This window comes from Tasmannia lanceolata, unplaced genomic scaffold, assembly GCF_043159265.1.
Source record: "Tasmannia lanceolata isolate RefF3 unplaced genomic scaffold, GAP_Taslan_0.1 ptg000090l, whole genome shotgun sequence".
In the NCBI taxonomy this organism is placed as follows: domain Eukaryota; kingdom Viridiplantae; phylum Streptophyta; class Magnoliopsida; order Canellales; family Winteraceae; genus Tasmannia; species Tasmannia lanceolata.
Genome location: NW_027518767.1, coordinates 267,784 through 295,267, shown reverse-complemented (window position 1 = coordinate 295,267; position 27,484 = coordinate 267,784). Strand labels below are relative to the sequence as shown.

The 27,484-nt window shown below is 39.9% G+C and overlaps 1 protein-coding gene and 1 non-coding gene across 4 annotated transcripts; both read left to right on the top strand.

Moving 5' to 3' along the window:
• Nucleotides 1-678: 678 nt before the first annotated feature.
• LOC143865545 (2-methoxy-6-polyprenyl-1,4-benzoquinol methylase, mitochondrial-like) lies at nucleotides 679-27,460 on the top strand. Of its 3 annotated transcripts, none has more exons than XM_077375864.1 (10): nucleotides 679-713; nucleotides 6,373-6,455; nucleotides 6,538-6,651; nucleotides 13,251-13,377; nucleotides 13,477-13,538; nucleotides 13,710-13,868; nucleotides 13,972-14,116; nucleotides 14,761-14,832; nucleotides 15,637-15,745; nucleotides 27,131-27,460. In XM_077375864.1, the coding sequence occupies exons 3-10, from the start codon at nucleotides 6,558-6,560 to the stop codon at nucleotides 27,230-27,232; spliced, it is 870 nt and encodes a 289-aa protein (XP_077231979.1). In that variant the 5' UTR covers nucleotides 679-713; nucleotides 6,373-6,455; nucleotides 6,538-6,557; the 3' UTR covers nucleotides 27,233-27,460. The 3 variants fall into 3 exon arrangements, with proteins under 3 accessions (XP_077231979.1, XP_077231980.1, XP_077231978.1); XM_077375865.1 differs by lacking the exon at nucleotides 679-713 and adding an exon at nucleotides 820-1,034; XM_077375863.1 differs by lacking the exon at nucleotides 679-713 and adding an exon at nucleotides 2,286-2,482.
• LOC143865561 (U6 spliceosomal RNA) lies at nucleotides 16,031-16,137 on the top strand. The gene has a single exon (XR_013241920.1). It is a non-coding gene; the product is annotated as a U6 spliceosomal RNA (small nuclear RNA).
• Nucleotides 27,461-27,484: the final 24 nt, after the last annotated feature.

The following is a 27,484-nucleotide window of genomic DNA, read 5'->3' as shown; positions in this document are numbered from 1 at the left end:
CACGCTCCTCTTTATGTGTTCATACACCCATTCATTATATAATTTCTTTTGGTAAATATATATATGAGAGAACAGTTTCTACACACTAGCTTAAAATACAGTGGGGGCCCACATTGTTTTGGTAATCCAAAGCATTAATTTGATGAGCCCTCACATAGACAGGGTGTGCCAAAAAAATCAGCTTCATAGGATCATCCTAACCTTTCGAACCGTGGAGGCAAAAAATGGACAGATTTGTGGAGGTTTATATACGTCTATTTTACCTCCACAAATCGTAGGGTTCGGATGATCCTATGGAGTTGATTTTTGTGGACACCCTATATATGTGAGGGCCAATCAAATGAATGGTTTGGATCACCCAAACAATATACCCTCCATTGTATTTTAAGCTAGTATATAGATAACTTATCTCCACTTGTATGTAGAAACTGCTCTCTCTCTCTCTATCTTCTTTAAATTTGCCGGGTTACCTGCGGGTATACCCAACCCGCCCGGGTGGGTTTTGGGTTCATGAAGGCTATCCGTACCCGCGTCGGGATTTCTTACACGTACCCGCCGGTACCTGTACCCGCGCGGGTTACCCGTTTGCCAGGTCTAAAACCAACTGTGTAATCGCTCACAAACCAAGGGTCATCGGTTGCTGGCTTGTTCACTTTTCTACAGGGGCATATGTACATGGCGGCAGAATCATCCCCTGATCGGCTGATCCCCATGTCTCTACTCTCTCTCTAAAACTTACCATGTATTTAATTTCTTCTTCATGTTTTTGTTTGACATCTTTATTTTGATATGTCTTTTCTTTCTTTCTTTCTTTCTTCTAGGGTTTTGATATGGTTTAGGGTTCTCCTTGCTATTATGAGACTTCAAAACTTTTGGTGTTCTTTTGGGCGCTTCGAACCCAAGTTTTAGAAGGAATTTATATTGATAATTGAAAACGGAGTACTGTTTATGGATCCATATCTAGCTCTTATACATAACATATTGTCAGATATCAACCCCATCTCCACTTGGCTCTTTATCTCCAGATTCTAATCGTAATATCATCACTTGGATTTGTATTGCTTTTATGCCTTTAAATGCTATTTCATTGCTCGTTAGAATGTTATTCGTCTCAGATTCTGGGTTTATAGGAGACGTAGATCAACAATCTGTTATGGAATAATGATTTATCTGCTTATCCTGTTCAAAAATTTCTGCACTCTGTGGTTCTTAAAGTAGTAAAATGTACAGTTATGGATCTCTTCATCACTGCATTGGCGAAAGTTATTAATGGTTTGTACCTTATCTTGCCAAAACAGAACGCATTGTATGGATTTTGACAACTGCTCTGCCCACCAAAAGGATGCCTGCCTGTTAGTGTAATATGATGATGTCCCCATGAGGAACCATGCATGTAACATCATTTTCAAAAGGATGCCTGCCTGTTAGTGTAATATGATGATGTCCCCATGAGGAACCATACATGTAGCATCATTTTCAAAAGGATCATCAAATTTCGACCCTAGAAATGCCCATGGGTTGAAGCAAACATACTAACTTAGTTTGATTATTGAATTTTCTGATTCAAAATCCTTTTATTTTAAATTTTAACTGATATATCATGCATTTTTCTTACAATTAGGAGACCCCCCCCCCCCCCCCCCCAAGTGTAAATTCCTGGCTCCGCCCCTGCTTGTCTTAGACAGACGATTAATCTTCCTTTTGAGCATAATTATTGAGCAGCCATTTTAACAAAGTGAGTGCGGAGATTTAGGTGACTTAGATAGGTATACTCGGCCAATGACCGAATATGAAGAACATGCAATAAAAGTAATTGTCTTGGAAACGTAAAGGTTCTTGAAAAGTAAATGACACTGGAAATGTAAAGTTTACGGTAGATAGATGTTTCCATATGCAAATGCTTGACCCCTTTTCTTCCCGTTCATGTGGAACAACTTTTCTTCCTGTCCATGTGGAAAAATCAATATAAACGATCATATTTATCGAGTTTAAAACTTTTAGGGAGGGTTATGTTTTTATCTTTTAGCTCATTTGTTAAGAAACAAACCACTACAGTGACTTGGGCAAATGAGGCATGCGACGATGTTGGTCGCACGAGCAGTCTTATCGCTTTAAATGGTGTGTGAGTAGTGTGACCTTGGCGAACAATGAACAAGAATGACAATTTTTGAGTTCCCTTATTGGAGATAATAATATTCATGATAGGTCAACCACATCTACCAACGACTTCAAGCTACCATTATCCAATGTTATATATCTGTTTTGTAGCCTCAAACTTGTTAAACTTTATAACAAGTTTCACGTTTTTTATTCAAACTAACAAATATTATAAATAAAAGAAAGCTTGTCCCCATAGTGTAAAGTGTGAGAACATTCTAATATCTCTCTTGACTTTACATCCCTTATTGATCAGGTGCTGGGTTGTGTAAGGAGCAAGTGAGGTTAAGATCATGGCCACGCACAGGCAAAAAATAATAAAAAGGTGCCAAGTTCGTCCATGTCAATGAATGAAATATCAGTAGGTAAAATTGTATTTTCATTAGCAATAACAGGTGATGGAAGACATTATTAGGAATGTTTTGAAAATTATTCACTCAGATGCCAACTTTTTAGATATTGGGTAATCTTTAATGATTAGTTGGATAATATTCCACAAATTAGGGGACTAAGTAGCAAGAATTCCTTATATATATATTCTCCTCTTTAAATATTAGGGGACTAAGTAGCAAGAATTCCTTAAATATCTTCTCTTTTAACTGTTCCTAAATCTCTCTCCTCTTCTCTCAAACAATGTTAGAAAATGCCAAAAAATGGTAAAAAAAAGTGTATTTAAATATTGAACAATATGAACAATATTTTTATAAACACATTTGTATGAAAAAACAAATCACTTATAAAGTGAATTAATCACGTCTTTTCTAATAAAACCTAGATAATTCAATATTTTGTTTCGTTCTTCTTCTACACTCTTCAAATTTGGGTATTGGATTCGTGGTTGTCTGGGACTCTGGGTTGTGAGTTGTGACTATCTTTTAGGTGTTCTGCTAATTGATTGTGTTTAAGGCTTGTGGTGTTGGCTTTTGTAGTTGATTTTAAATTAAATTTGGTTATGGAGTATGCCTACGATGTTGTTGTACTTTGACTTTAGTTTGGTCATGAATACAACACTTTATTCTTATTCATTTATTTTTAAGGTCTTGAAATGTTTTTTTTTTTGAAAGATATAGTGGGGATTGAGAATTTGCATATTTATATCGATCGGTGATGATTTTTCGCATGTATCTTTTGAATAGAACTGTCTTGACTGACTGAATTTTTTTGTGTTTTTCCCCTTTTCTTTGGTCTATCTTTGATCTCCCATTGATCCAGTCCTCCTAGAGTCCTATCTCTGATATTCATTTGTTGAACTCTTGCCGAGTGCTGATGGCCATCTATTTTTACTGTCCTGGTTGTCATATGACTAGAAAAAAATGTTATGCTCAAAATATTGTTAGAATGCATCTTTTTGTAGATTTTTTTTTGTCTTTGTAGTTTTAGTATAGATTATTTCTGTCCATAATGTTTCCCATACCATTACCAAAATTTTGAAATTTGAACTATTGGTCTATTTGGTTGCCACTAAGATAGTGTTTTGTTGGGGAAGGAAAGTAAAATGACGTCATATTTCTTGGGTGTGTTCATTCTACTTTTCTGTTCCTAAGGAATTTTCCAAATAATAGCCCTTTCAATTTCCTCCGAAATCAAGAGGAAATAAAAAGTAAGCATGATTATGGCTATTGATATTGACACTACTATGTTTTGGTAACGATCTGAAATCTCCATGTCGTTTACTATTTAAGCCATTCCATTTCCCGAAAAGCCCTATGCAGCCAATTAAAACAGAAATGCCAAGGGAGGGTTCACCCCATTATCAAGATGTTGTAGTGCCAATATAAGTAGTCCATGATTTTTTAGTTCTACTTTGTCTCTACTTGGAAAATAGTGCCATTTTAGTATCTTACTTTCGTTTCTCTATTTTCAGTGTATTCCTCTTCAGAGAGGAAATTGTTTGTTTGCGTGCTTGAATTAAGTTGAAAATTAGGGTTTTTATGGTCAGTGAAAATTTATCTTGCTATTAGATACACTAGATTTTATATGATGAGTTTGCATGAGAAGTATTTTTTCTGAAAGTGCAGTTGGGGCAACTTCTTAGGATGATACCAAGCGTTCATTTGATGGGCCACGATATAAATAAGCCGTACCACATAATTCAGTTCCATGGGATGATCTTAACTCTCCGATCTGTAGAGGTTTCTATAATGTGAAGTTCCTTTTCAGATCGGAGGGTTAGATCATACCAAGCGTTCATTTGATGGGCCACGATATAAATAAGCCGTACCGCATAATTCAGTTCCATGGGATGATCTTAACCCTCTGATCTGTAGAGGTTTCTATAATGTGAAGTTCCTTTTCAGATCGGAGGGTTAGATCATCCGATTACACAGTAGGGCTTATTTATGGTGTGGCCCATCAAATAACGGTTTGGATCATCCTAAGAAGTTGGCCCCTACACTTCACATGCACACATCATATCAAATATCTCTCTCTCTCTCTCTCTCTCTCTCTCTCTCTCTCTCTCTCTCCAGTTTTCAGATCTCACTCCTCTTCCTCGCAATTCAACCCTTCCCCTCCCACGCAATTAAAACCCTATTCCAATCAGATTCCGTTCCCCCATTTCTCGTTGCTAAATGATACGTACCTAGATAGATGGGTCTCACTTAGGATTTAGCAATATCTAAATTAGCTTTTGATATTAATGTGATTCATGGCAATAGTTTTAGTAGTAATCTATATTTAGTAGGAGATGGGGATTTGATTAGAATATTGGCTACTCTTATAATAGCAAGTTATTATTTAATTAGGAAGTAGATTTGGGTAGGATTCTTAACATGTAGGAAAGTTACTTAGGATTATTGGATATAAATAAATTGAAATATTTTATTTCATCAATGGATAAATTATTCTAGAAATTGTGTTTCTGCACAAAGGAGGATTGATCCTTCCCTCAAAGTGGATCAAGAGGCCGATCTTCCCTCTAAGAAGATCAAATCACGTTACGAACTGAATCGGGTTCGTAACAATTGGTATCAGCACGATCCGTTATCATGTCGAAGCAAATTGAAGGAGCAATGGATCAGTGGGATGAGAATATAAGAGAGATCCTAAGGCATCTAGTTTCTATGAAGGCCAAGTTCAACGAGATAGTATTATCGTTTCGTGTGAAGTCAGAAGAACCTCCATGTCTGATGGAAGAGTTGAGTGAGAGCACCGTCGAGAGGGCTTGCACAATATAAAAAGGAAAGAAGACAGAGAAAAAGGAGAGAAAAGAAAAGGAGAGAACATAAGAAGAGAGAAGAAAAGGCGAAGAAGCCACAAAAGAAATGTTGTCATCGAAGAGTCTACCGTTCCTCTCAACCTATCCAACGCCGTCGAAAAGATTCTCACCCAGAGTCATCTATGTATCAACATCTCAATTATTCCAAAAAGACACATCAAAAGTGCTTTGATGAACGGCACGATGCGATTGATTTGGAGATGGAGCTGCCTCAACCCTTGATGAGGACATACAGGATGGTGATTAATTATAAGACAAAGAAAGGACGAAAAGGAGTGAGAAAGAATAAAGAAAAAGATAAGAGAGAAGAAATTTGGAAAGTCGTGCGCAAGGTCACCTCCTCAAACAGCCATCGATTAATCTCCAACCTTGAGGACAATGTTGATTTCAAGGCGGGTGGAATGATACGTACCTAGATAGATGGGTCCCACTTAGGATTTAGCAATATCTAAATTAGCTTTTGATATTAATGTGATTCCTGGCAATAGTTTTAGTAGTTATCTATATTTAGTAGGAGATGAGGATTTGATTAGAATATTGGCTACTCTTATTGGCTACTCTTAGATTAGCAAGTTATTATTTAATTAGGAAGTAGATTTGGGTAGGATTCTTATTATGTAGGAAAGTTACTTCGGATTATTGGATATAAATAAATTGTAATATTTTATTTATCAATGGAGAAATTATTCTAGAAATTGTGTTTCTACACAAAGGAGGATTGATCCTTCCCTCGAAGTGAATCAAGAGGCCGATGAGAAGATCAAATCACGTGACGAACCGAATCGGGTTCGTAACACTAAAATGAATCATTTATGACTACAATGGATTGATAGTGTAAAATTTTCATTAATAATTTTTTTGATTTTCCATTTCCTTGTTTCTGGGTTGAAGCAGGAACCGTTTTAGGTTTTTGTTGCTTGTTTCTTGCATTTGGTGTTGTTATTGGGTATCTTTGATTACACAACTTTTGACATTGTTGTTTAATTTGTTCTCTCCAGTTAAATATCAGAAGAGCACTGAACCCATTATCAGGAAACTGCCATTCCAGAGGCTGGTTCGTGAAATTGCTCAGGACTTCAAGGTGAGAAAGGAAATTATTAATTTTTCATCTGGGTTGGTTTCTCTCTATGTTATTATATAACAATCACTCTCTGTCCCCCTAGAGCAATTCCTGAAGACAGCCATGGCGCTGAGAAGGAGCAGCCGCAACATCGCAAACAAGCTCTCGTCTATGCTCGCTAGGACTTCTCTTCTGCATTCTCATGCCACAAGCTTCGGTAATTCCATCTCTTTCACTATTCTTCCGAGCATTTCTTTCCTCACTTTTCATTTTTAGGGTTTGTTTCTTCTGATGGGTGCTTCTGCTAACCGATCTTTCCTCTGATATTCTGCGGCCCTCTATCAATCACATGGTTTCTTGTTCTTCTTTTGCTGAAGTTTGATCTGCCTGCCTGTTCTTCTAATCTAGTCGATTTGCCACGAAGGAGTTCACTTATCGAATGGTCTGTTAACAGTATATAAAATTCATTTGCCGATACTCAACTCAACTCAACTAAGCCTTTGTGCCAAACTAGTTGGGGTCGGCAAATCGACTAGATAAAACTGCCGATAAGGGACAAAAACAAATGTCGCTGGATACTATGTTCTGTGTGGGGGATTTTGTTACAGAGACCCCATGTATTTTCTCATTTTGTTTTTGTTTTTTTTTTCACCAGTGACAATAGGGAAGATTGTAAGTGGGTCAAGTAGTGTGGCAGTTGAAAAATCACCTTAGTTTTCAGAAATTAGGGTCATTTGATGCTATTAAAAAATTACACACATTTGCTGTACAGTTGAAAATTTAAATTACACACATTTGTGGTATAGTTACTAACAAAAACTGCCTTTGACTCACATGGGATGCTATGGCAGAAAGTGAGATGATAAATCCTCACAGACTGACATTCTTTTGGGTTTTAACCCGCTCATAGAATCAAGTATACCCAATTCATGATACTAACTGTATTAGAGAATGCTCACTTTTATTCTTCATAAACCCTTTCGATTCTTTTTATTCTTAAGCCTCTTAAAAGGTGCATGTCTGGACCCTATCATTGTGCATATTAGTTCTTAACTAGAGTAGTGGAAACATAAAATAGTCTCATTCCCTGCACAGATGTGCTCCTTGCATGGATGAAATAATCAAAATCCCAGTCTTTGCAAATTGGGGAGGGACAAAATAGAAGAATCAGCAATTGGTCATGACTGGCAGGTTATCTTGGGGAAAGTTCAGTGGTTGCCAAGATTTTTGGGCTCATATGGCTGAGACGAAGTTTGCTAAGTGTAATCCTATGTGCAAAGCTGAAGGCTGGTATGAAGGACTCTAGATAGGACTTAAAATTGCTATGCGATTCTTCACAATGTTGTTGATCAATTCCATGATGAGTACTATTTTACCCACTCCAGCTCCTCCGAATAGTCCGATTTTTCCTCCATGTCGATAAGGTTCTTAAAGATCCACCACTTTAATCCCTGTTTCAAAGATAGATAATCATGTATCTAACCGGATAAAAGCAGGCTCAGACCTTGGAAAATGAGGCTTCTCTCAGATTATGGCTTAATAAATTGAGCATTGATGTTCCTTGGCTGAGTTTAAAGTTTAAACCCACCAGGGTGATTAAATGAGTACATGTGATGGTATGTATAACCAGAGATTCAAAACAAAATGATATGGCTATATGCAGGTAGTAAAAGCACGCTTGCAACTTTTTATATGTAAAGCGCATGGGCACATATTGGCTACAAATTTTTTTTTCTCAAATAAAAATGTAACCTTAGGAAACTAGGGGAGGACCCTTGCACATCTTGTTTGGTAGGGTACCACTGCTTCAAAACTTTTTTTTTTTGTTTTGAAAATTGACATATTTCATAAATATTAAGCTAGCATTCTGGACCAAGAGTCCCATCCTGCGGTACAATGTGTTAAATAGAGAGTGCTGGCACGGGCATACCTGAGACCAACTAGTAAGCACAGAGTAACAGTACAAAAAACGATTACCCATCACCTCCTTCTTTCTTCTTTTCATCAGCTAGCATACATTATAAGATTAAAGGAGTCCTTGTACACCTTCGCCTGTGCCCTTCAAAACTACGCACATCAATAGTTGATTTACCAGATTTTACTCTCTTTTACCATGGATGACTTCTTGTCCGAGTCATTATGGTACCCTACCAAGTCAATCAAAACTCTTTTGATTCACTCGAGTTTTAACCACGCCAATTATTGAGTATTGACCCACCTGAGTTGGCTGAGTAATTGGCTACATTGCGCTTAGTCTTTAGGATTTTCCTTGGCCGTGTTTGAGCCCAAATTTGCTTCTTGAAACACTAGAAAATACACATGAGACGAAATTCCTCATACTTGTATGTATCAGTTTTGTCCCCGATAACATTATGCATGCCGAACTAAGCATCCATGCAAAATAATCTTTTTCTTTTTTTGAAAGATAACGATACTTTATTTATTCATGAATCCCTCAATACATGAGCAAATTCCCAGAGGGGACAAGTTGTCCCCACTCCCGTACATTACCCAAAAACAGGAGATAAAGAATACAGAAAACCAGAGCACTAAACTAAGGCAGTGGAGGAACCATAAAAAACGACAGCAGTTTCTCCAAGATGTGTCCCCTTCTTTGCCGGAGCATCAGCCTGAGAATTTGCTGATCTCCTCATGTGAGATAGGGATGGACGGATAATTCAAATCCGATCGCGAATCTCGTCCACGACTCCGGCAAGTCTCCACGGACCAGCACTCCGATTTGTCGCCTATGCGATGACGTTGGCAGAGTCGCCTTCCACTATCAGGGGACCAAGATTGTGATTTACGTACCACCTAAGGCCAAACAGTAGTGCCCTAGTCTCTGCATCGTTTGCATCACATACCCCCACTGGACCGGAATAAGACATGGTAGTTTCGCCGTTTGCATTCCGAACAACACCACCTATACCAGCCATTCCTGGATTCCCCAAAGAGCTACTATCAAAATTCAGTTTAAACCACCCATCCGGAGCCGGATTCCATCGCAGTTTTGGTCTAGACGACGATCTTCTCTCTGCCATTATGTCTTTGCCGGCCCTGAGAACATGAGTTATCGAATATGGAATCCCACCCGAACTCTTAGACCATGAGATAATAGCAATTTTGATATCGAGAATGATCCGCTGACGGGACTTGGATGAATCATTGAAAATCCGATTATTTCGCTCCAACCAAAGGGCCTAGGAAACAGCAAGGCGTATGGAATCCCACATCGGTTTGCCCAGACACCCGTGGAAAGCCCCGCCCCAGTTGATGATAATATTCGAAATGCTATTCGTTAACACCCATGTCATCCCAACAAATCTGAATATGGCCATCCAAACTGCAAAGGCAAACATGCATAATAACAATGCATGGTCGAGGGTTTCTTCATGATTGCAACATAATACACACCAACTAGCAAGACGGACACACCGTTCCTTCAACCTATCACAGGTATTGATACATCAATGAGAAACCGTCAAGGCGAAAGCCATAATTCGAGGAGGAATGTTTGGTTTCCATGTGAAAACCCGAAGAGCCTGTACCCCAACCCCCTCATGGCCTCATTCAACCTTTTGAAAAAAGTTCTAACAGAGAAGCCCCCTTGTATATCTGGGATCCACACCCATTTATCCAGTTCATATGATGATAAATAAGCTTTTGATAAACAACTCAACAGAGAGGAAAAACATCAATTTCACCATCCTTTAAGTTGCGCCTAAGCCGAATGGTGGCCCACTTTCAATGGTGTAAAGCTCTGTGTGGATCTAGAGACACTTGAGGGTGTGGATCCCTCACTCTGGAGAGGCATTGGAAGGTGAGTGTTTTCGTTTCCCTAATTCCAGGAGAATTTGTAACCATTTTGGTGTGGTGAGTGAGTGATGCAACATAAATAGAATAACAAACAAGTTTCAAGCTTAATGCCAAACCCAAAATAAAATCAAACACATCCCTCAATAATAGACAAGAAGGAGAGCATAATATAGTGCAGTAAACAATATAGAAAATGGTATAACTCTTTGCATAAACATTACCTTTCATAGTTAATCAAAAGTTCTCCAAAAAGAGGGTCTTACATCCTTAGGCTCTCGTGAAAAGTTGTGCCGTTGGCCCCTTATGGGTTATTTGGAAGGAGAGAAATGACTGTTTTTAGAAGTTTGGTCAAAAGTCATTTCTATATTTATATAAAGGCCATATCGCTCATCATTGAGTAGGTGAAGATCCTTCTATGCTTTATGTTTATCTCGATCTTCAATCTCAGGCGTTGCCAGAGAGGGATCTATTTCTGTGGTGATAAGGAGGTTCCTTTTCCGCTATGGATCTCTCAATATAATGAGTTAATGACGCTCAACATCAATGGCTCGAGCCTAGGAAATCCGGGGCTGCCAACAGAGGTGGAGTTTTCAGGGATGAGAAGGGTCTTACTGGCTGGTCATTCTCCAGTCCATTGGAATTATGGATTCCAATGAAACCTAATTGAGGGCGGTTCTCCAAGGCATCAGAATTACCGAGAACAAAGATTTGGCCAGGTTGATTATGGAGGGCGATTCACTAAATGTCATACGATGGCTAGGCTGAAGCCACCCCTCATCCCTAAAGATTTTCTCATATGATTGACGTGATTCAGGATTGAGTGACTGATTTCTCAGTTCTCTTTTAACATTGTTAGGAGATTGGCTAATAGTGATGCAGATAGTTTAAACCGTGTAGGAGTCGATAGGGCACCTTTGGAGATATTTTGATTTTCTTCCCCCTTGAGGCCTTTTTGTTTCTTGTTGTATTTCTCTCTGTTTTTTCTGCTTCTTATCCTTTCTATTGACCATCTCAGTCGTAGGGTTTTGCAGTTTCCTTTCGTAATAAAATTCTTGATCATTCAAAAAAAAAGAGAGGGTTGTACATCATATAAATTGACTTTTTTCATATTTAAAAAAGAGGGTTGTACATCATATAAATTGACTTTTTTCCTATCTAAAACTCTCCTTCTTGGGCAGAAACTCATAGACCTTTCCTAAGCACTTTCCAACAAAAATTGCTTCTAGCCATCCTAAACAAGCTACAATTCTTCCATCACATAAATCAAAACTTTCTCAAACCAACCTAAATCTCCTCTAAGAATATTGGTTTTTATTCTAATTTTTTCTAATTGTAAAATAGTCCTAATTCAACTTTCCTACTTCAACTTAAAACTCCTCAATTCAAGTAGAAACTCTAACCGCTTAGACGACCAAATCTTTTCCCAAAACATGCACATTATAAAATCTATACAAGAATATTTCAAAATTTAATTTAAATCACAAAAATTCATAATAAATTCTTTCTTCAGCGGCTATACGTTTTCTCTAATTTCGGGTTTGAAAGACTTCTAAATTTGTGTTGCATGAATTCCCTCCCGATGGAGTAAATTCGACTCCATTTGAATTCGAAACCCTATGAGAGTTTGTTCAAATTATATTCATATTCAGCGGTTTCCTGGATCAATTGTGGAGAGCAATTTATACACCCAACAGGGAAGTGTTAGAAAGGAAAGGTTAAGGGAGGGAAAAAGAGGAAGGGTACAAGAGAGAGGAGAAAGAAAGAAAGGGATAGAAGAGTTTAGGGATATAAATTGACCTGATATGAAGCATCACTTTTCGAAAAAGACATCACACCCAATCAACTTAAGAAAGCATCAAATTTTATTCATACTCAACGGTTTGGCTTTTCATATTTATAGATTATGCAAGCATACGGAAACTAAAAAAATACTCATAATCCTTGTTGCAAAATAACTAATTGTCTAATAGGACTTATGTTATAATTAACTACTAATTCATTGAAATAAAACTCCTATTACATGGACTCTCCCTACTAAAGTAAACTGGGACTCTTTAAACCTATTAGGACTCTTAACTCATCATGGAAACTAACCCACTTCAAGTCCCACAAATACGAAGACTCCTTTATGTTGCAATGTGGGCCCTTGTGGTCACTAAACAGCTTAAGTGATTAATTACAAGGGCTTAAATGCTCCCGTCACTTAAAAATTTCGCAATAAACATGTGAGCCCCATTTTAAACACTTACAAATTAAAGAAATCAAGTGATATTGTTGGGAAAAGACTGAAACTTAAGAAACTTAAAAGATACCTAAAGGACACTTAAAAATTAGAATATGGGCCCTAGGATGGTCCTCATTAGATATGCTAGCACCTAGCATGCTACTTGGTTTGATCATTGGATGACATGGGTGGGCTTTCACGGAAATGGATGCATCTTTGCCAAATGGACCATTGTTTTTTTAACAATGTTGGGGAATTATTCAGAAGAGGGCTGCTTGCAAAACGAGATTTCATTTGGAAATAAAGATGAAATCCCATGTTGTGACATATGCGCAAAAGACAAGTGAGCTCGTATACCCACCAAATGAAAAAAAAAGCTGTGGAATTGACCAAATCGTCGGTCAATTCCACTTCCGTCTTTATTTTCCAAACGAAGTCTCGTTTTGAAAGTGTTTTCCTATTCAGAAAGAGTAATAATTGAATCTCTGACATTAAAAGAAAAAAGAAAAAATCTTCGACATAAAGCTGATAGAGGCTTAGGGGTTAGGTTTCGCACATGCTGTCTCTTTTCTATTACTTGATTCAATCATACTTTCGACCATACAGTTCACGCTTAGGCCTTTTGCACTTACTAATTGTGTACATTTGAGAAATGTTGTATATCTACCATTCTTGAAGGGTAGATGTATTTGTATTTGTAAATGTATATCACGAATCACTTCATTACCTACTTACACTTTAAGATTGGAAAACAATTAACTTTGTTTCATGTACAGGATTTAAACAAATACACGAAGAAGAAAAAAGCAAAATGGTTGGTAATGTCTTCACCAGTGTTGCTTCAAACTATGATCTTATGAATGATTTGATGAGTGGTGGGATGCATAGATTATGGAAAGATAGGTTAGATTCGTTATAAACATTCCTGAACATGCATCAAAATCTGCATAATACTCTCCTTAGCTGTATCCTTCACACTTCTTTCTTGATTAATTTTTCCAGGTTGGTTTCCAAACTGCACCCTTTTCCTGGCATGAAGCATCTTGATGTCGCTGGTGGAACAGGTTAGCTTATTGCGTGTCCTGTTATGCTATATCTAGTCGGTGCATGCCCATACTGTCCCACTCACTTTGCTATTTTTCTTCATCTTCTTTTTTCTTTCTTCTTTTTTTTTTGTTGGCCGGTTATATGAATATCTTTGCAATCTGGAGATGAAAGCTTGTACATGTTTGCAGGTGATGTTGCTTTCAGAGTCCTGGAAAATATTAATAGTGTCAGTCGTAGAGCTACACAACATGGTCTATTGGATGACTTTGAAAATGAAACTCAAATATACATTTGTGACATCAACCCGAATATGCTGAATGTTGGTAAAAAACGTGCTATAGAGAGAGGTATAGACTTGGATTTCATAAGTAATTCATTAGTGATCGTTATTTTACATTTTATATACAATATTCTTCTCCTGAGGCTCAAATTCAGCTCTGATACATGTAGGCCTTGGTGAAGACTGTTCCCTTCAATGGGTTGAGGGAGATGCAGAAGCATTGAGTTTCGAAGATGATTCAATGGATGGTTACACTATTGCTTTTGGGATCAGGAATGTAACACACATTGAGAAAGCTATCTCGGAAGCTTATAGGTGAATACTTAAACTTGGTTTATTTGATGATGCATGCATGCAGAAATGGGTAGGATATGCTGCAATATGCATTGACTTTTTTGAATAGAAAGGCGTCGTTGGACATGAAGGAAACACATTGCAAAATGGTTACAAGGCTGCTTGAACATGGAGGACTGGTTTTGAAAAGTCAAGGGAAATATAGCATGGTGACTTGCTTATCTTTAAAAAGAAGCATGATGACTTGGATGTTTCTTGATTCACAAAAAAATAAAATAAAAATTCAGAGCCATTCCTTCTGAATGTTTTATGTCTTCATCTGGTGAAAAGTATCTCTTCATGAATTCCTCAAGAGCAGTGTGCTTTAACTTGTGATTTGCCCATAGTTTTAAAACTCCCCCACGTCATCATGGTCTTCCCCGAGTCGACTCCATTTTCCCTTGGCTGTGTTCTGCGTTTTGCCGCCACGTTCCGTATTTTGCCCTACAGAGTCAATAAAAACTCAGTTGACTCTCTCGAGTTATGACAACCGAGTACTCAACCACGTCGTGCTGAGTTACTAGGATTTTCTTAGACCGCGTTTTGACCTGCGTCCGCATTTTAAAAAATTTGATTTGCATGTTATCTGGTGGTGTTCTGACTTCTGCTTTTCTTATTTATTTCAGGGTTTTGAAAAGGGGTGGTAGATTCCTTTGCCTTGAGCTAAGTCATGTGGAGCTGCCTGTCTTTAAACAGCTGTGAGATTTTGCTATTTATCATGGCCTGGGGATAACTATGATTTGTTCCTTATTTTGCGAAAACTTTATGGTTGCTTCATTTCATCTTAGCAATGTTGAAACCAAATGATGGAATTAATTCAGTCTGAAATGAAATGAAATGGGAAATACAATTTCTAGTATTCATTGCATTGAGCTCTAGCCTATGTAACTTCCTTGTGTCACGCACGGGGAATCAGGAAAAAGTACTGGTACTCCGGCATGTCCATACAATTAATTGATAATTTGATAATTCATGTACTACTAGTGGAATGCTGTGCAATAGTGGACACCCCATATTTTAGGAATTTTCCATATGGGAAACGGACTGTGGACATACTTGCTATGGAAAATCTTTTCTTTCCCTTTTCTGTCATTATTTACACACTATTTGTATACCACATATTTATTTATTTGATTAATCTTTCTTACATGGATGTGAGTATGGTTATCTGGCAGTAAAGGAAGTGGATATGGGATCCCGTTCCCTAAAATCAATTCTTAAGATTAACGTTCAGGATCTAATATGATTTTGTTGGTTACATCATGGATAAAAAATCATGCCTGACTGAAAACAAGACATGTCTATATTATGCGTTTTATGAGCTAATATTTATATAACATTTTTGCCATTATTATCTTGTAAATGTGTGGGTTTGTCAGTTTGTCAGGGCTTTTCTTGGTGGCTGTATATATATTGTGTTTCTATTTGACTCTAATGCATGCTTGACAGTTCGAGTCATTGTTAACTATCTGTATTCTTAGCATTACATTCAACTGCCCCAGGTACGACTACTATTCATTTTCAGTCATTCCGGCTTTAGGAGAGCTAGTTGCCAGCGATCGGGAATCTTACCAATACTTAGTTGAGAGCATTCGTCGGTTTCCCACCCAGGTAAATTCCAGAATGCACCCTCCCTACACACGCACAGACTACTAACATGCACGAATTCATGCTATTTGTATCATGTGTAGTTCAATATGTTTACCTGTTTGTATATGTATGTTTGCATGGAAGCACTCACACGTACACATGTTCCATTTTAATAACTTGCTGCCTCAATCATTGACCTGATCGGATCGTCTAGGTTTTATCTTGGACAGGTTTTCTACTGACTCCGAATTTTACCCTTTCAAATGTCGACTAGGTTTTTCCTTGGTCGGGTTCTCATCTCTTTGAATTTTACCCTTCCAAGACATCCGATTAAATTGGAATGATACAAAGAAGATTAGCATGGTCCTTGCGCTTGGATAACATGCACCGATCAATAAAAAATTCCTTTGAATCACCCGAAATTGAAAAGTTGATTGCTTCAATCGTCGACTTGCCCGAGTTGACTACTTATTACCTTGTCCAAGTTCTCGTCGTTGTGCAAGTTTTTAAGCATTGGTTCTTTTATAAATAATTTCCTAAAGTGTTCCCGGTGATCATCGACTACAACTTTTTGGGTTATAGGTAGGCGAGAGATTCATTGTTTGGACCCGAACCCTTGGATTTCTTACCCTTAGGACGAGCATCTTGGGAGAGATCGGAGTTTGGTCAGCCTGGATATGGCGAGCTTGCTGGCGGTTCGCAACTACATGGACACTTTAGTCCTTTGCAAAGGGTTCCCCCCCCATCCCTTCTCTGCTGGTTGCCTTTGAGCCATGCGCAAAGTCGGGTTGACATGGAAGATTGAGCGGGCGAGGATTGGATGGATAGGCCATTAGTCCCTCAAGCATGGTTTTAAATTTCGGTCGAAACATTTTGTTTCAGTTGGAATTTTCGACTTCGGCTGCTACCAAAACGAAATCCACCTACATTCATAAAAATACCAGATTTCGCCCAAAATTTTTGGATTTAGTTAATGTTTTCGGTCGAAATATGCAGAGTATGCAACTTTTTAGATTAAAAAAGTAGGTTTATGGGCCTTTGCATGCCCAATCGGAGTGGTAGACTCAAATGAGGCGGAGGTACGCGCGGTACATTAGGGCATTAAAAGAAGAGTACGAGTTAGCAGGGCTGTCTCACCTTGGGCTTCTTGGCCTAGGCTTTTGGCGGAATAACCGCAGTAGCCTCCTTTACTTCATGCCTTTATAGAACGGAGATGGGAATTAGGCTGCTGTTAGTACAACTAGGCTCTTTGCCAGATTCTCAGCATCTACAAAAGTTTTTGGGTGGTGTAGACTGGGATAATGTCATGGTAGAAGGTGACTCCCTTAATGTTATCCGCCGGTTGATTGGATATCATGCGTTCCTCTAGAGATTTGCCGAGTATTTTGAGGAGATAAAGGACTTGTTAGGCAACTCTTCCATCTCCTTTTGACACATTAGGAGGTCGGCTAATGGGGTTGCGGATAGGCTTGCCAGGGATAGGGTGCATTTGGAAGATCTTAAGCAGTTTGATTTCCTTCTACTCTGACATCGATGTTCATTATCTTATTTATTTTTCTCATTGTATTTTTGTTTTGCTATTTTCTCTTATCCCCTTTGTTTTTGTACTTGACCATCTCGCTCTCTCTTTTCAATGAAATTTTAGCCATTCAAAAAAGAGTAAGGCTTTTGTTGAAATGTCGACATTTCAATAGAAACCCTGATAAAATTTCATTGACTTTTATCTTTGAGCAACGCTAGTTGTGTGTTGACTACGAGAAATATTTATTTGCTGCTTGCTAGTAATAACCTTGGTTCCTGAGACATTTTTTTTATGAAAATGGCAGCTTATTTATTGATAGCGAAGATCGAGATGGTCAAAGTACAAAAAAGAGAAAAGGAGAATAATAGAGAGAAGCAGGGCAATAGCATAACTAGGGCTGCAACTCGGGTCGGGTTTTGGAGAACCCAACCCTACCCGAGAAATATCTCGGGTCGGGTCGGGTTTTTTCACGTTGACGCAATTTTTTAAGGAAAATTCTTGTTTGGCAAGGCAACTCAACTCATAGAAGTAGAAATTACACTCACAGTACACTTGAATCAAACAATGATGTAATTACACTCACATTACACTTGAATCAAACAATGTTGTAATCAAACAATGTTGTAATTACAATCAAACAATGCTGAATCAAACACTTGAATCAACTCAACTCATAGAAGCAGAAATTACACTCACATACAATAACAGTGGGTACGTGGGTTTTCACTTTTAACTTTTAACTAACAATAGAAAAAAATGTACATACTATAACTTATGTGACTTGGGTCGGGTCGGGCCCCTTCAAACCCGGCTCGACCTGAGATTCATGCGGGCTTTTGAATGCTCAACCCGGCTCGACCCGAAACCCATGAAACCTGAACCCAACCCAGGCTATTTTCGGGTCGGGTCGATGCGGGTCACGTAAAACCCGGCTCGAGTTGCAGCCCTAAGCATAATGATTAAGGCAGAAGAGAGTCAAAAAGCGCCCTTTCTTGGAGACACCATCTCTTGCTAGACTACTCGCCATCTAGTTAGCGGATTGTTGAACATGATTAAATACTATTGAAGATGATGTCATCCAATTGAGCATCTCATCAAACAACCTATCTAACCTCCAATGGGGCTTTTGAGAGCCATTTAGCCATTTTCCATGACCCCCCCCTCTCTCTCTCTCTCTCTCTCTCCCTCTCCTACTATCAAGTTGTTTAGGTGATCTCTGGCCAACAATTTAATTCCTTGGTAAGTTGCGTTCACCTCCGCTTCCGTAGTGTCCGCCACCCCTAAAGGACCCGCAAAGGCCCAAATTACCTCCCCCAGCTCATTCCTCAGGATGCCCCCAACTCCTGCTGGCCCCAGATTCCCCATGCTAGAGCCATCAAAGTTGAGCTTCAAGAAACTGGGCGCAGGGGGAACCCATTCTTGAACTATTTTAAACTTCAATGTGAAGACAATTTTCGTGCTCATTTGATAAAATCCATGAACATTTTCATAGCTTTTTCTTGCATTGATACTTTTCGTCACTCAAATTCATGAATAGCCTGAGTGGATCTCAACATTTTTTTGGTAAGCAGTTCTTGATCTTGCTCTTGGTTCATTGTGCCCCTTTTAGCCTAACAAGTTGTTATTCCTTGATTAGAGAACCTTCAACATCGAACTCATAGGGCTGACTACTATAGGCAAAAAAGCTAGTTCTAGCTGAAGACGTGACAATAATGACTTTTCCTAACATGAAAAGTTAGATTGGCAGAGCTTCTTCGACAACGAGTCCTTACTATATTGCCTCCCCCCCCCCCCCCCCCCCCGCTGGTCGCCATTGAGCTAGGTGCCTAGGTCGAGTTGATGTGGAGGATCGAGCAGGTGAGGATGCGTGGATTGTCTTGACTCTGGATAGGCCATTACTTTCTTGACTAGTTCCGGCACAAGTTAGCATCCTTCGTGGTTCAAATTTTGAAATTCCCTCTTGTGAGAGAAGTGATAGGCACGGTTCTCAAGACACGAGGAGACATGGTGGAGCTTCTACCTCTGTTGTTGTTTGTTGCAGGCAGAAGGGTAAGATTAATTAAAAATGACTTAATTGCCGCTATACTTAAGATTTTCGTAATCCACTTGTGGGCCCCATTTTAAACACCTACAACTTAAAGAAACCAAGTGATATTGATGGGAAAAGACTGGAGTACCCCTCCTATAACTTAACAGACATAAAAGGCGCACTTTTTTTAATGGTTCTGGCATAAAAAGGCGCTTGAAAATTAAAATTTGGACCTTGGGATAGTCCCCTTCAAACCAAATTTAACATTCACCATATATCTCCCCAAACATAATCAAATATCATCCACGGAGGAGTTTTGGGACTTCTCTTTCAAAACTTTCTAAGAAAATGGGAGGAGGTCTTGAATGGTAGAATTCCAAAGAGAAACTTGAGCACGGCCAAACTGAAACATACCACCCCCTTTAGTCATCATCAAGCTGGACTTCGCTAGTTGTTCTCACAAGAAGCTGGGCCCAACAAGAGTTGGAAGGCTTTTAGGCATGACATCAACACCATTTTATTATCATATTCCAATCTGGCTGGTCACACCGATTTGAATGAGGCTGCAAGTCGTGATCTTCTCGTGGACATTTACATCTTCAAATGGGATTTGGGATGTCGGTTGGTCGTGGACGGTGCTTCTTCACGTGTTTTTCGATAGGCCAAGTGTATTAGCACTGGAAGGCTGGCAATATTTATCGACAGATTCCCGTAACGGTGTAGAAGCAGTCTTTTTCTTTCCATTATGTCCCTAGAAGTGCCTACGAGTGGCCAATAGGTTGGCTAAATGAGTGTTAGGAGAAGCTTTTTGTATATAGGGCAACCACCCACAAATTTAGCTTTTCATTATTGTCTATTAATGCCGTTACCTTAGACAGTAAAAATAAAATCAGCCGAGCTAAACTATATGATTGAAATGTGAAATTCAGTTGTTTGCATGACCAAACAAGGGGAACTAACATGTTCCACAAAATAAGTTAACTCTTCAAATCTCAATGATATTTAGTCAAAGCAAAACCTAAAATTTTATGGCATGGGGCACACATTTTGATGCGGATTGTAGGCCCAATATGTGGCATATTTGCCCATCGGGACGTTTAGGGATTTATTTCCATGTTACTTTTTTTTTAAAAAATTGACAAATATATTCATACCAGCAAATTTACAATGGGGACCAGTAGTCCCACCAGGTTTACATTGTATGAATTGCCCAGGAGCGTTCTCCTTGGCCCAAAAGAAAACCCATTACCCCTTACAATACCCAATAGCCGTAATTGTATCGAATCCAACAAAAATGCCATATTGTGCCCCCCCCCCCCAAGTCAAGATCGTGACCTGCCACGTCACCGACTTCTCCACCACATCCTGAATTCGATTTTCAAAAATCCCGCTCAAAAGCCCAAAGCTATCGTGCGCCACTATAGCCAACCACCAAACAACATCAGGTCTCCGACGGCCTCCACCTCGAACCACTACCAATCACCGCGGTCACCACCGAATAGTCCCAGCTCCGTTTCCTCCACAGAAAACATCTCCGCCAGGGGAGTCCAGCCACCACCACCGTCATCAAGATCCGGCAGCCACCATTGCCACTAGCCACTACGCCCGATCTCAAGCCACGACCCATGATCTTGATTCCGGAGACCACGGCCTCCTACAACCAAACCCATCAACCCCATTGCTAATCCGGCAATCCACAGCCTCCGGTAATCCTCGGCCTGAGAAATAAGATCGCTCCGCCTATAGCCGGCTAAGGGTGTCAATTTTGGCTCGAGCTCGAAAGCTCTCTCGAGCTCGGATCGGTAAAAGTTCAGCTCGAGCTCGGCTCGAATCCTTAATGAGCCGAGCCGAGCCGAGCCGGCTGGCCAGGCTTGTTAAGCTTAATGAGCCGAGCCCGAGCTAGGCCAGGCTCGGCTCGGCTCGGCTTGTTAAGGCTCGTTAAGACGAGCAAAGAAATACAGAAGGGGGGTGGTTTATCGAACAAGGGTGTGCCACTATCATTCCTTGTATACCAATTGCTAAAAGAGAAAAGACAAATGCAGGGTGCAATTATCAAAGTGTGGGGGTGCTGATATCAGCACACCCCCATTCCCTATAAATCAGAAAACGACTAGGGTTTGAAGGGATATCTCTCATTTTTAGGGTTTTGACTTTTGAGCTGGAGAGAGAGAGAGAGAGAGAGAGAGAGAGAGAGAGAGAGAGAGAGAGAGACTTTCCTTTTATCCAACAGTCAGATTTCAACTCAATCGAACGGAGAGATCTGGTGAGATCTCACATAATCTAATCGGAAATGCCGATTGAAGAAGAGATGAGGATCGAAGGTAGATTGTAAGAGTATTTTTCAGGGTTTTAATGGTGTTTGAGGGATCCATTAAGAGAGAGAGAGAGAAGCGGATCTGGTAATATTCTCCGACCAGGTCCGCCGACTCTATCTCGCCGGCAACTCCAACTCCGGCCGGAATCCGGTCGTGCCTCCTCCATTGCCGTCCACCTTCATCTCCCCTTACCTCCACTCCATCAAACCCACCTCCATTAACTCCGGCAAGCTCGGTAAATTCCTCCATTGAAACCCCATTTTCTTCCCCAAGCCACCATCACCACGAGCTCGGTAAGGCTCGCGAGCCGCTCGAGCCTGAGCCGAGCCCGAGCTGGGCCAAGCTCGGCTCGGCTCAGCTCGTTTACACCCCTATAGCCGGCCTTCCACAACTTCGGATCCAGGAACCCACGACCTTTCACGGCCTCCGGCAACCTCCGCGGTTTTCCTCGGCTCCATATCCAGCATCACGGCCTCCACAACTCTAGATCCAGCCTCCACGGCTTCAGATCCGGCCTCCACAGCCCCAGATCTGACCTCCACGGCCCCAGATCTAGCCACCGTGGAAAAGCCATACTCCAGATCTGGCCACCATGGTTCCAAATCTGGCCTCCACGGCTCACTTTTGCCAGCAATGGGGAGAAACAAGAAAAAGGGGGCGAGACTCAAAAAATACAAAAGAAGAGAGGGAGACGAGAAGGGGCTAGCAATGGGGAGAGACAAGAAAGAGAGGGCAAGGCTCAAAAATCAGAAAAAGAGAAGGAGACGAGAGAGAGAGAGAGAGAGAGAGAGAGAGAGAGACGAGAGGAGAGGGAGAGAGAGAGGGAGACGAGAGGAGAGAGAGAGAGAGAGAGAGAGAGAGAGGGAGAGAGAGAGAGAGAGAGAGAGAGAGAGAGAGAGAGAGGGGGGGGGGGGGGGCAAAAAACCCCTCCCTCCCTAGGGTTTCCATCGACCTAGGGAGGGATCGCCACGATCGTCTTTTTTTTCGCCTCGTGCAACCCCTTTTTCACTAGTTCGTAGGATTTTTATTTTCATTTTTTAGTTTTGGGGCTTTTATGGAATTTTATTTCAATTGCTCATATATAAGCCTCATGTAATAGAGATTTTAGTTTTGATGATTAATTGAAGTGAATACAAATTCTCCCCTCTAATTTCTCTTCTTCTCGTCTTCCTTCTACTTCCTCTCTTCTTCTTCTTCTTCTTCTTCTTCTTCTCTACTTCCTCTCTTCCCTGTTCTGCATCACTTTGGTTGGTATCAGAGAGTCCCGTTGCATCAACCCTGCATCAAATTTCCATCCAATAAATCCAAGAAAAAACCCCTTTATTCTTACGTACCGGTCAAAATAGTGATAATTGTATTTCTATTGATTCTTTCCAGAAGTCTCCATTTATACCTTCAAATGTAGTAAAAAAAAAAAAAATCCAAAATAATTTATTAGTTATTACCATAAACGTGTTTCCCAGTAACCAGATCTCACATGATTTGTACAATTGCTAACATTAGTCATATGACCATACAAGACCAATAAGGAGCTTTTCAGTAATAGACTCAGCAGATAGCTCTCGATGTGTAGAATGTTATGATACCATGATACTACTTGTACTTGTATTGGATACTTCTGTTGGTCAAAATAATGATCATGCTTTTTGGTTGTTAATGTCGAATATTTGCATTTATGATATTTAGTCTTATGGATGTTCTTTTGAATTTATTATTAATTCTATCTTCTAAGTTAAATCTAGTTAATTCTGATTCCATCTTCTAAGTTAAGTCTAGTTATTTCTTATGATATTTTATTTATACATCTCTTTAGTCTCATGTCATGTTATGGGATACCCATACCCGTATCTGTGTCCTAAATTTCAGAAATACCAAGTCGTATATTTGTTCCTTTCTATGTTTATATTCATACCCATATCTTGGTATCATAGATTGAAAATAGAGGGTGAAGGGAGAAACTAGGATCGAGAGATTCAGCATTGATCCTAAGTTGAAATGAAGAGAAACTATGTTTACGGGAGAAAAGAAGAGAGTAATAAAGTGGAGTGCATAGTGGCACCACATCTATAGTAGTCTCACCCATATGATTGTGGAGGTGGGGCAGCTACATATGAGAGTTAAAGTTGATTTTCTATGATACCATCAAACGAGTGGGAAGACCAAAAAAGAAGGCTTGGGATCCCATTATTGAAAGTTAGAACAAAGGCTACCCGCATGGAAGTGGAACTTTATATCATTGGGGGTCAGAATCACTTTGAGAAAGGCCGTCCTTGCTAATATTCTGATCTATCTCTCGTCTTTGTTCAAATGTCCTATAAGGGTGATTAAGCACATAGAGCGGATGCAAAGAAATTTTCTTTGGAGGGAGCCGATGATAAAAGGAAATTTCACCATGTAAGATGGAAGGATGTATGTAGATCTCTGGGCCTCGGGATCCGCAACCTCAGAAATGTCAAAAAGGCGCTTCTAGGAAAATGGTTGTGGAGATTTGGGGAGAAGAGACAAACACTCTAGACTAGAGTAATTGATGGAAAATATGGGGCTCATCTAGTTATTGGGTACTCATGAGAATTATAAATGTAGCAACTGAATTATAAATATAGCAACTTAACAGTTTGGAGAGATATCATGAAGCAAACAAACCTATTTCAGTAAGGCACAAGATACAGAGTGTACACAAAGGCGACAGAGTAAGGTTTTGGCACGATAAATGGTGTATGGAATCAGCTCTAAAAAGATGTTTTTCCTGAGTTGTTCGTTGTGATTAATAATAAAGATGCCTGGGTTCATGGCTGCTATGGGAGGGAAGAGGGCTGCCCAGTATGGACGGTGAACTTTATAAGCAACTTCTTTGATAGAGAACTAGACAGAGGTGCCCACCTTTTTAGACATCCTGGATGCCACCTATATTGGGAGTTGAGGCAGAGATAAAAGAATTTTGTTTAAGGAGAGATTAAAGAATTGGACATTTACATTTTCGGGAGTATTCATTGTCGTCATTCTACATCAACATCTCTTCAAGCTCCCCCTGTATCGCTTTGCCAAGTCTACAGCATCTCAGCACCACCCAGAGTTTGTACATTTGGCTACGATGTGGTCCAGGATAGGATCCTGACTGTGGACCACCTGTGAAAACATAGAATGTTGACTATTGATCATTGTGCTCTGTGTGGAAGCAGGAGAATCTGTAGACCACTTGCTTTGACATTGCAGGTTTGTCATAGAGGTTTAGTGTAGAATTTTTGACAGATTTGGTATGACATAGGTTTTTCCCTGCCAGCTACCTGGGTATCGGTTCTAGTGGCATTATGGGCGATCATGAAGATAGTCTCCCTCATATTATCCTGGGTGAGTTGCTTGTCGTGCTTTAGCCTTTACATCAGACATTAGACTGTGCTGAGAAGATATTTTGCGAAATCAAGAAGTCAGAGTCAATTAACCCAAGATGGTCTCCTCCTAAACTAGGAGGGACAAAGTTCAAATTCAACGATTCCAATATTGGTACTCCCGGTCCGGCTGGGATTGGCGAGATGAAGCAGGAGACACCAAATGGGCCTTTTCTGTCCCCATTGGATTCAAAGATTCTAATGAGGTGGACGTCAGGGCACTGTTGCAATCCATTAGGATGGTGACTAGGCCTGAGATGGACCATATCATAGTTGACTCTCAAGGTCATCAGATGGTTGGATGGATCACATCCCCCCACTGTGGAGGTTCGCGGCGTACTTTGATGAGATACAAGATCGGTTTGTAGGGACCCTAGTTAGAATCCAGCATACTAGGAGGTCAGTTAATCGCGGGGGGATTGCCAGCCAGGGGCAGGTCAACAAGAATGGCTTAGAGCTATTCAATTTCTTCCGCCGTGACATATGGGTATCCTATGTACATTCTACATTATGTTTGTATTTTCCATTGTATGTAGTCTCGACCCCCTAGGTCGGGCTCTTTATTTTCCCCTATTAATAATAGACCTACTGTTAAAAAAAAGAGAGATACAAGAAACGTTTACCCATGCACATTATTCCCAGATTCGTCCAAATGCTTTAGCTTTGTTTTGAATCAAGTGAGGGGATGCTAGTTTTATAAACTCTGAGATATCTTTCTATGCCTTTAATATTTATTCACAATTTGCTCTGATTTTATATTTTCCAGGTATTACCTGCTTTTGCCTTTTTTCTCCCACAACAGAAAAACACACACTAACTTAATGTGTTTCTGAAGATAGTTAGGCATAAATTTGGGGCTAAGTTTTGCAAGGGGTTTAAATTAAGTGCCTTGGGGATTTCTGTTACTCACACAGATATTGTTTGCAACTCCCAGGGTCACTCATCTATTGAGTAGGTTTAGCTTGTCCTGTTTCTTGTCTAAATCCGAGTTTTGTGATACCATGCTCATCAAAACTCATTTGACTCCCCGATGGGAAAGAATAGTACTTGATGTGAAAGCGGACATTATACTATAGAGCAGTATTGGGAAGGATGCACTTAGTTAGAGCCTTGGAAGGCCGTCATTCGTGAAAAGAAGATGAAGCAAGTCAAAGCGCCAACATGGAACCCCCTCCGAGAGGATGGAATAAAATGAATTTTGATTGAAGCTCCAAAGGGAACCCAGGACAAGTGGGAATTGGAGGCTTATTCAAGGATTCTAGAGGAACAATACTTCTTTCATACTCTGGAGCAGCGGGGTATTGCTACTCAAATGAAGCGGAAGCCCGCGCATTACTATGGGGCTTGGAGTGGTTCGCAAATCATGGGAATGGAAACCTAATCATTGAAGGGGACTCAACAAATGCAATATCATGAGCTTCCAACAAGTCAGTAGATCCATGGGAGCTAGCGGATGTCATCTCGGAAATTAGGGATCTAGTAAAATTTATTTCCCCTAAATTTCTGCATGTATGCCATTCCGCCAATGAAGAAGCAAATAAACTTGCGAAAGAAGTTGCGCAAAGAGAGGAGATGGTCCTATTCCAGCCGGACCAATCAATGGAGATGAGGAGGTTTGAAGGGCAGGGGAAGGATTAAGAACTTAACTCTTGACGTCCCCTCACAGTTAGGGAAGTCTATATTGAAGGCCAATTGTGGGTGGGGGAAGAACATAATTGTCGGGGTCACTGTAATTGCTGTTACAACAGTGGGACATCTTGTCCCCTCAATGCAATTCGATTATTATTCAATATTCATCACTCATTTGACTAGCTGGAGTAAATAAAAACTGACTTGCCGAGTTGCTCCCTTTCAGTAGAGTTCTTTTTAAGGGATTTGCTAGCGTCCATCGCAAAAGGCATTTCACGGATGGTCTGTTGCATTTGATAGCAGCCACAGAGGCTCACTTTTCAGCAGATTTTGTCTTCATTCACGAGGTGGCTGCTGTCAGATTCAACAGACCATCCGCGAAATGCCTTTCGGCACGCTAGCAAATCCCTCTTTTTAATATATTGATTGATCCTAAATTAACATTGTGATTTACATTGTCTTAAGGGGGTTTCTTTCCTTTTCTTCTGATCTCTGACCTCTCCGTTATGGTGTATACACATGCAGGAAATGTTTGCTAGAATGATAGCTGAAGCGGGGTTTCAGAAGGTGGAATACGAGAACCTTGTTGGGGGAGTGGTTGCCATCCATTCTGGATTGAAAATTTAGGAGGCATATAAGATGTTTCAACCAGAGATCAGTGCAGTACAGTGTTTTCTACAATTTTCTTTTCTTCTTTTTTCAGTTTTCCTAACGAGTCAAAAGCAGGTGGTTATTCATGTTTTCTGGGTAATATTTGTTTCATGTCTCTAATGTCATATGATTCATAATTCATTGCTGAGATATTAATATTCAAATAAAAAAATTTGAATGTGACTTATTGCTCATTCAGTCAAATATTTTCTACCAGTTGGACACAGC

Coding starts and splice junctions, on each gene's coding strand:
- LOC143865545 (XM_077375864.1), top strand. CDS start 6,558: ATGGCGCTGAGAAGGAGCAGCCGCAACATCGCAAACAAGCTCTCGTCT. Junction 14,117..14,760: donor GCTATCTCGGAAGCTTATAG/GTGAATACTTAA, acceptor TATTTATTTCAG/GGTTTTGAAAAGGGGTGGTA. Junction 14,833..15,636: donor CTGCCTGTCTTTAAACAGCT/GTGAGATTTTGC, acceptor CAACTGCCCCAG/GTACGACTACTATTCATTTT.